The following is a 9,727-nucleotide window of genomic DNA, read 5'->3' as shown; positions in this document are numbered from 1 at the left end:
GACTGGCATAGTGTTTGGCGGGGTTGTTGTTCCAGCTCTAGAATGATGTTAAATGTCCAGCTCAAGCCCTGCATTGGCAAGCGTATGCTTAATATATCTTATTATTATTTAAATTCTACTATCGGATAAATTAACAGTGGCTTATAAATTGTCTCAAAATAACTGATCTTAGGGAAGATGATCTTTCTGAGTCCCATCTGACTCATTTCCAAATGGAAAGTGTTATAAACTCTACAGGAGGACTGTGGGCAGGGCAGGCTGTGACAGTGCATGTGGTCACTGGTTCGCATGGTGAAGGTCTCTGGCCCAGCAGTCTTGCAGCACAGAAAACTTGTTGGAAATGCTCACTCCGGGCAGCAGCACATTTGCTAGGGCAGAACCTCGGGCTGGGGCCCAGAGGTCTGCGCTATACCAAGCCTGCCGCGGATTCTGATACGTGCCAAAGCTCAAGGCCTGCGGGGTGTGATGGAACTTTAAAGCACCAGCAGCACCTTTAGATTCTCTTGGTAAGGGATGGCGGGGGGGGGGGCACCCACATTAAGTAGTGGCCCATGAAGTAAAAAACCCTGCCTTTCAGCAGCTGAGAGTCATGGCTATTGTCATCTGGAACATACCCTGCTTGCTCGCTTACTCGCTCCTGGCTCATCTAAACAGCAAAACAAGGGCCCAGGGAACAGGAAGCCACGTGAAATGAATGTAATGGTCATTCGGAGGATAAAGAACCAGGAATCCTGAACCCCCAATTTGGCTCTAAACTTCCAGAAGACACAGCGGTCTTAGGTCAATTGTACTTGCTGCTCACTGTAAAAGTGAAGAGGAAATTGCTGAGCCTCGGTGAGTGAGGTTTTAAAAACTTGCTTTGGAAGCAGAACACAGAGGACCCCTCACCTGACACCATCAGGTGTGTGCTCCAAAGCCTGTGCTCTGGTCTTTTGTTTTTTTAAAATGTATTTGGTTGTTGCAGGGTCCCACTACACAGCGCGGACTTGTTAGTGATCCTCCTGCTTTCAGCCTCTCCAGAGCTGGAATTGTAGGTGTGTGCCACCACGTCTGACTCTGGCCAGCTCAGCCTGCCCTGAGGGCAGGGCTGGTGCAGCATGTGGTGCCAGGGATCAAACAGTGGTGCCTACATTTGCCTAAGTGGGTGCTTAGTCCGTTGAGCTATCTCACCCGCCGTGAGCTCTGCTCTCAAGCCAAGCTTAGAACCAAAGAAAGCAGTGGGAATTGTGTGTCCTGTGGGCAGCCTGACATTAGAAGCCCCTGAGTCCAGCTGACCCTGCTGCTTACACAAGAAGCTCTGCAGCCCAAGCAAGAGGTCTTGGCAGGCGGAAGGCCACCTGTTCTTCCTTTTCCTGCCTTAACTAAAGAGAATGCAGAAGAGAGGGATGAACTTAGGATGTGAGCCTCCATTGTTCCATTTTGTTGCTTCCACAAACCACCTTTTGTGCCTCTGTTTTATACTAGTGCAGAGTGGGGCCCACAGAGGTCAAGCAATTTGATCAAGGTCAGTCATGGTTAGCAATCGAGGCAAGTTTGACTGGAGATTGTCAGGTATGTGTTCCACCCACCACATCACCACAGACCAGACTACAGGGTTGCCAGGGCAGAGAGGTCACTGGGGGCAAGGCCACCATAACTGTCCTCTACCACTGCCAAGTCCATACCATAACCAAGAGGAAGTTTATCTTCTGGGCTGTGGGTAGAGCCCTAACAATCACCCCTTCCCATGACAACTCACAGAACTGCTTCTGACTGTGGTAAGGTAGAATAGCTCCATCCCCACTCAAATGTGTTTTCTTTCTTTCTTTTTTTTTTTTTTTTTTTTCAAAATGTGCTTTCTTGCTTGTCTTCTTGTTACTATCCCTGCTAGTTTTGTTGAAAACTCAAAAAGAAACTAAAAAAAGGGAATTGTCGAGCCTTCTGTGCCTTAAGCATATTCCCTGAATCCACCTTGTGTCATATTTATATTCTTCCAGTTCATTCATTAAAAATTTTGCCTTTAATTTTTAATCTCCTTGACTGGAAAGAGAAAGGACGATTGTGTGGCCCTGACGGGGGATGTGTCAAGAATTATTCGACATATTCTAAAGGTACTTACATGGTCAGGCAATTCTTGTGTAAGGCATGTGGGTGTGTATCCTATTCATGTGTGTGTGTATGCATACACCTAATTATATATGCAAGTATATATATGCAAGTGTATATATATTCAAGTATATATATGCAAATACATATATACATGCTTTTCCATTCCATGTGGGCAAATGGAAACAAAAATAATGCTCTTGATGTTTTTTCTGAAACACAGCACAGGAGAACCCATTAGAATCCAGCCTCTCACTACACTTATCTGTTTCTGGCTCAGCCATATTCACTAACTTGTGTTGCACACTCACAAACCCAGAAGTGGCAGCAGAAGCTTCCATGAGCCTTTGGTATTTACAACACTAAAAACAAATGCTGCAATCATGGAATTGTTCATGAGGGAATTAGTACAGTGAGCCCCTGAGCTCTGCTCTGACCCTGTCTCTGATAGCAAGTGTGTGTGTGCGCACACACACACACACACACACACACACACAGAGGAGAATTGTGCCCAAGAAATAAAGGAGTATTTTTGGTGGTCGGGCCTTGCCTGAACACACCAATGGCAGACAAAGGCTGAATTGTAAGGAGCAAAGACACACCTCTACGCTGACCTGAGCGCTGCTGGAGTTGTTTCCCAGCTGTGCACTCGCACTCGCCAGAGTCGCCCCTCTTGGGTGGTCCTGCTGGGATGAAATGCTTGTGTATTCCTCTGCGTGCAGGTCCGTCCAGGTTGAGAGGGGCCTGGTGCACTGTCCCGCATGGCCTGCTTCTGTGCCTGTGACCCTCCAGATCTCTCAGAGGCAGACTCCCATAAGTGGTGGAGGGGGCCTCGCCCACCTCTGACGATGTCCTGAGGCCCCTGGCAGCCATGTAGACCGTTCCAGCAAGAGGGAGAGCAAGACCCAGCAAGGAGATGAAGCTGTGGGAGAAGGCACATGGCCAGGCTTTCCTCGCATGTCACCAAAATAAGATGCAGAGAAAATCGGCTCATGAAGAGCAACACCACTGGCCTTGCGAGGTGGGGGTGGAAGGATACTGGGGACTGACCTCCTTGGCCTTCCCACTAGCAGGCTACATCCTCAGCCCTTTTCTGTTTTATTTTATTTTTTATTTTGAGACAAGCTTTTGCTAAGTTGCCCTGGGTGGGCCTGAACTTGTGAACTTGTGATTCTCCTGCCTCAGCAACCCTGCGTGGCGTTCAGTCTTCATTTAGTAAATATTTAGCAGTTTTCATAAAATGAAATGATATTTTAAGAACAAAGATAATTTAAAAATTCACAAAGGAAAATATGAGCAAATTTCACTCAACTCTTTAACACCAAAGAAGCAATGTGACTAAAGATTAATATGATTTTAAAAAGTGAATAAAGACCCAATTAACGTACTTGGGAAAAGGGGTGAAAAATGTAAAAGTTAATTCACGACAGAAAAATACAAGTGACATGGCCGGGGAGATAGCTCAATGGAATAAGCACTTGCCTAGCAAGTGAAAGACCCAAGTTCAATCTCTGGTTCTACAAAAAAAAAGAAAAATACAAGTGACAGACTTAGAGTAAGACTCTCCTTGCCAGCTTTTTTCAAATATGTAATGTAAACCAGTATATTTACCTTGCCAACTGGTGCCATTTTTTTTTTTCGAATGTATGTAGTACAGGGTCTACAGAGTCCCACTACATAGATCGGATTCATAGTGATCCTCCTGTTTTCAGCCTCCCAAGTGCTGGGATTATAGGTACGTGCCACCATGCCCAGTCTCAATTGCCATCTCAGTGTGCCCCAGGGGCGGGGCCTGCACAGCACTCTGGGGATCAAACCCCAGTCTGTGCATCTGCCTAAGCAGATGCTTTAATTCGCTGAGCTAATTGGCCAGCCCTGGTGCCAGTTTTTGTAACAGTGGCTTTGATGTTGGTGAGAAGGTGACAAAGTCCATTGGCTGCTCCTCCTGGGCAGTGGGAGCAAATTGCTCAGGTAAACAGTATCCAGTGACAAAGTTGTTAAGAGCCAGCAGTGCCATCAAATGTATCCTGAGGACTGGCCCAAAATGTGCACCAGAAGCAAAGTGCAAGGCTGTGCAGTGGGAGGGGCAGTGAGTCCTGAAATCTTGGACATGTTCATATGGCAGTGAGGCCAATGTCCTGATGCCTCGCATTTGGGTGTGGTCCACTCCCCCTGGGATGCTTCCAGCTTTTCATGTATAAGGTATATTGTGACCTCCCTGTGTCTCAGTGACCTCAGGCTCTTATACACAGTGCCATAGGCTAAGTGGCTTGCGAACAACAAAACTTGACTTCCCAGGGTTGCAGAGACTGGGAAGCCCAGGATCAAGTCCCCAGAAGACACAGGGTCTGATAAACACCCACTTCCTGGTTCGTGCACCTGCTTATTGACTTCACATGGTAGAGTGGGCTGAGGAGGTCTCCAGGATCCCTTGTATAAGGACTGGTCCTGTTGATGGGGGCTCTAATCACCCCCAAAGACCCCACCTCCTAAGGAGGGATCTAAGTTTCAACATATGCCTTTGGGCAATGCCGGGCAAACATGCATCACTGGTCAGATATTGTTCAGTAGATCAAAGAAAATGGCTCAGTGTTGTTGCTGAGGGGAAGCTGAGATAGAAGAAACAGACAAACTCCTAGCGGAGCCCTTCAGATGCTCATACTCACAGACACAGGGCAGCAAAAGGGTCCAGGGGGAACAATCCAGCAGCACATCTGGCCACACTCCTACCAGCCAAGGAGGAAGAATTGGATGCAAAGAAGGCGAGGGAGGGGGCTGAGAAAGAAGTGTTTCTGAATCTTAAAATATCTACCAAGAGAAAAGGAAGCTGTGTTAATATTTTAGTTTCTAATAACATTTTACACTTTCACATGGGCTTTCCTTGTATTTCAAATAAAGCATTGACATTGAAAAGATAAACTGGCTTTTAACACAGGCCAGCCCTCTAGATCCATGGACGGAAGCAACCTTAGACTGAAGATGTTTGAAAATTTTCACTTCTGTATTAAACATGTGCACTTCTTTCTCGCTGTCATTTCCAAGGCAATACAGTATGACAACTATTTACATAGCACTATGTAATATAATACCTAATCTAAATGCTATGTGACTAGTTAATGATTGAAAGTATACCAGAGGATGTACCTAAGTTATATGTAAATACCATTCCACTTACAGAACGGCCTTGAGCATCCATAGATCTGGGTACCGTTGGGAGGGGCCTAGGAATGCACATTCCTGAAAGTTCTCCATAAGCGCCCTGGAAACCAGGACCAGGTACCTCAGGAAGGTGTGAGGCTCGGTGGGTTCTTAAGGCAACAATGCCAACTACGAAAAACAAGCAATGCCGCTGCTTTTTAAGTGCATACTAGATACGAGGCATGTTCTGTTCATTATTTCTGCTCTTTGAACAACCCTGCAAGGAACTACTTTTTGCCTTATTTTATAGACAGTGAGAATTGACCTCAGATAAGTTTAGGAATTTGAGCTTACAAGCTAAAAATACAGGTTCTCTGGTTTGGGATCCTGAACTCATCCCTTTTGATGCAAGCCTGGGCACCTCACTTAATATCTCCATGACTCAGTTCCCCTCACCTCAGTAAAATGGGGAGAATACTGGTACCTACCTCGTGGGGATGGTGTGGAATTAAACGGTGCAGTCATTGTAAAGTACATAGTACGAAGTCTGGCACATAGTAAGAGCTTAGTCAATGTCAGTAATGTTGCCTCACCCACTACTCCACAAAGATTAGGCTTTCAGCCAAGAGGTTGGGGTCAGCTGCTGTGGGGCCAAGCAAGTCATTTCACCTGTCTGGGCCTCATTTCCTCGTCCCTGTAACAAGCGCTGGGTACAGTAGAACAACATCCCTTTCACCTCCAACCTCACTGTTCCCAGGAGTTGGGAGCCTGAGGGTTTCCAAAATGTCCAAATAGGCTGCTAAAAGACTAATATTACACAATTAATTTTGATTCTCAACTGCAACGTGGCAAGGGCGGAAACAAGGAAGAGAAGGCCTCTGCATGTTGCCAGCCCTGGGCAGATGTTCAGGTCCCCCCGGGATGTGATGGCAGAATTCTTCGTGGCTCAGTTCCCTTGGCTTTGAAATGATGCCCCTGGAGCTCCTTCCTGTTTGTATGCGTTTGTATGCGGCTCTCCCAAATCAACTGCAGCCTGAAGCGAAATACACTGAGCAACACCACATGGCTGTTCCCGTTAGAATTTCTATTTCTAATTTTAAAGGAAACAACCAGGACTGTTTTCTCCTCCCTTCCCCTCCCCTTCTCTCCCCTCTCCTTTCCTTTCTTTCTCTGTTCTCCTCAGCTTCCAGGCAGTGTGCTTCAGGCCTCTGGAGCCAGCTGCAGGGAGAACTGAGCAGCTTCCTCCCAGGTCTGCTGTGCTAAGGCTCCACTCCACCACCTGGTGACTTATGCTGTGTAGACCCCTGTTCTGTGAGGCCACAGCGGCTGTACCACTGCTGTTGTCTTTTAACTGAACAGCTAACATGGGAGGCCACAGGGAAATCCAACCCGGATATGAAAAGGCTGTGTAATGCAGAAGGAGATTTTTAAAATGTATCTTTGGGCCTTATTTGCAACAAAGAGGGACAACAGAACTGGGAATTATATATATATTTTTTTTCTCAGATTAAATTCCCTTCATCTTAAAGTGTTCTTAAAAGTGTCATTTGTGTTCATCGGATTTCTCCCTGTCTACGCAGCACAGACTTGCTGGCACCTTGAAAATGCCCCCTGGCTGTCTTCCCAGTCTCTGAATCTAAACGTGGGAGCTGCAGGCGTAGGCACTAGGGCTAAAGGTACAGAGAGTCACAGTAGCTAAGGCAGAACGCTGGGGCTCCCTTCTGAGCATGGAGCTGCTTGCAGAGGAAGCTGAGGGACAAGGAGACCCAGGGCCTTGTCACTCAGGTGGGTCAGTCTGGAGCTGGCGATTCCTTCCTCCTGCAGGTTGACATTCTTGGACTGCAAAGATGTGATTTCCCACAATATGACTTTTCCAGCTCCATCTAGCTCTACAACCGGAGCCACTTTGCAGTGTAGCAGTGACTTAGGAACTTGAAGCCAGAAAGATGCTGGCTGTTTTATGAGCACTGTCTCTGTGTGTGCATATATGTTTCTGCATGTGCATGTGTACAAATATGCATAGGTGTAGGTATGTATATGTGCATGTCTGTGTATATATGTAACTGGGTATGCGTATGTGTCTAAATGTGTGTGTGTTTCTATTTGTAAACATCTATATCTATATTTCTATATCTATACATCTGAATTTATATCTATATCAACAGGTCCTCAGTTCTGGGGGACAGCTCCTGGCCCTCCTTTCCCTCTCCTCACCTTCCCACATCTGTACCTGCATCTTCAGGGGCATTGAAGGCATGAGTATAAACAATCTCAGTCCTACCTCCTACCTCATCTCCACCCCAGTCATGCCTTAACATATCTGGGAGAGAACCCTGAGGTCCTTCATACTCCAGCCAAGGTCCAAAAGAGAAGGAGCAGGCTCAGGATAGGTAAGGTTCCTTGGAGCTGCAAACTTCAACCCATGGGGACAACCCAGCCAGAGGAACCCCTTCTTAAAGGATGCAGCCCAGACAAGGACCTTCCTGGCTTGGTCCAAGTGTGGCACTGTGGATTCCACTCCCCCATCCCTCCAGAGCATGTACCATGCCTCATGTTGACCATGTGACCCCACAGAGCCTAAGGGTACTGTTGGGAGGATAACAGTGCAGAGCTGAACCCTGGGTCTCCAGAAGCAACTTACTAGGGGCTATACAAAGACTTAGTAACTCACTGTCCTCACAAAGGCAGCCCTGGGGCTCACCACGTGGCCCAGACTCTCAGGATGAGGCTACCATGATGGTTGGATTTTCTAGGCCTGCCCAGCCTCCCCCAATATCAGTATCTGCAGAACCCCAAAGATGGATGGGCCCAGCAATCCTGCAGATAAACCACAGCCCAGTTCTAGATTCTTCATAGTCAACAAAACCAATCTGAAGGCCATGCCTGTTCAGTCAGCTCTATGTGTCCACACTGTGCCAGGTTTCAGGTATACACAAGGAAATACGAAGCTATTACTAGTAGTCTTTATTCAATCTATTTCTCACCAACTTCTCACCCAACTCACCCCACACACCCTTTAAACAAGGCCAGCCCAAGCCGCTCAGTTAAGTTCCCATGTCACAACTTCCCTCCCCAGCTCTCCAAACCCCTCAGATTACACAAGATGTGGCCAAACTAGACAGTGCCAGGCCTGTGATATATCTTTTAAATTCTAACACCCAGGCCACATTTTCCCACTCTCCCCTAGTACTCAATCTGAGATCAACCATTTATTTTCTGATACTTTTCCTAGTAACTGAGGTTCATATACTTTCCCTACTAAATTATAGGTTTCACAAAATGAGTGACTCAATTGTTCGGGGCCTCCCAGCATAGCATGTCATGTCTCATACAAAGCCCTGATATAAAATTTCTCAGTCAATACTGACTGAATTAAACTGAGAATAGACTAGACTAGAATAGAATGGAATTGAATAGAATAGGATGTTCTTTGAAATGTTTTGGGTTCCTTTTGAATCCTTACCAAGAAATGCGCTTCTGTGGATAAGCCAAGGATTTGCTATTAAACACTGCCAGTTGCAGGCAGCACTGGGGAATCCATAGGAAAGAGAGAGCTGTGGGGCAAGCATCCCCTGCAATGCCCCCACCACTGTTCCACTAGAGGGCTGAAAATTCAGATTATAACAGATGCAGCAAGGTGAAGTTAGCTCAGTAGAGAGCAGCAAGAGGTCAGCGTGCAGTTCATTATAAAGGACTGTTACACATGGACTCCGGGCAGCTCAGAATGCGAGATGGAGCAACGTGGTCACCATAAAATGTACCAGGACTCCTCAAGGGAGCCCTGGGAAATGAATATAAAATAAGTGGCACTGAAGTGCATGGATCTAAATTTTTAAGGAAATAGACTAAATTTATATTTCAGAATGGTCCTACCAATAGTTGATCTAAGCCTCCACACCCTGAAGTGACACATTTTTATTTTGTTTGGGAGACTCATAAAATCTGCTGAGTCCCCTGCATAGCATCTGTGACAGCCCCTGGGGAGGGCTTTGTCCCAGCCTCTAGCCACAGGCAGCACATTCCACTTGTCCAGGGTCCCTCCCCCTCAATGTCGCAATCACCTTCTTTGGGCCTATTTGGATGCCTCAGCTCTGGCAGCCTCTGAGCAACATCTGTGCCAACAGCGGCCACCTGGCACCGCCGAGCTGGTCATCCGCACATCTGTAGAGGAAATACTGGCAACTCCATCAAAAAGCTGTAAGAAATAGCTGACAAATCCCTTCCAGATGGGCCTTTTCCTCCTGGGCAGAGGCTCTGGTTTTACCACGGCCTATATGCTGAAGCTAGGGAAAAGCCTTGGCCTCAAAGACTGAATTCCACCAGTACAGCGTCTCGACTCCCTCTCATTTTTTTTCAATTTCCTTTTCCCAGTGCAACTTTCTCAAAATGTGCCTTTACTACAGGAATTATTACCAATGTAGCATTTCATTCTAATGGAAATTCTAGCTAGCAAGGTTAGCAACAGCCAGGATGATAGAGGGTGATTTTTTTTTTTTTTTTTTTT

The 9,727-nt window shown here is 46.5% G+C and overlaps 1 protein-coding gene across 1 annotated transcript in view; it reads right to left on the bottom strand.

Annotated features, from left to right (window-relative positions):
• Positions 1-9,727, bottom strand: part of LOC101565096 (O-acyltransferase like protein) — a 58,097-nt gene that overhangs the window by 25,389 nt on the left and 22,981 nt on the right. Inside the window, exons 4-5 of the mRNA XM_012513143.2 lie at positions 4,752-4,893; positions 2,700-3,007 (exon numbers count right to left, since the gene is read on the bottom strand). Of these exons, the coding sequence (XP_012368597.2) occupies positions 2,700-3,007; positions 4,752-4,893 (450 nt within the window). The remainder of the gene's footprint in view (positions 1-2,699; positions 3,008-4,751; positions 4,894-9,727) is intronic.

Source organism: Octodon degus, unplaced genomic scaffold (genome assembly GCF_000260255.1).
Source record: "Octodon degus isolate 3935 unplaced genomic scaffold, OctDeg1.0 scaffold00339, whole genome shotgun sequence".
In the NCBI taxonomy this organism is placed as follows: Eukaryota; Metazoa; Chordata; class Mammalia; order Rodentia; family Octodontidae; genus Octodon; species Octodon degus.
Note: the sequence above shows the minus strand (reverse complement) of the source record. Positions and strands in the feature narration are given on the sequence as shown.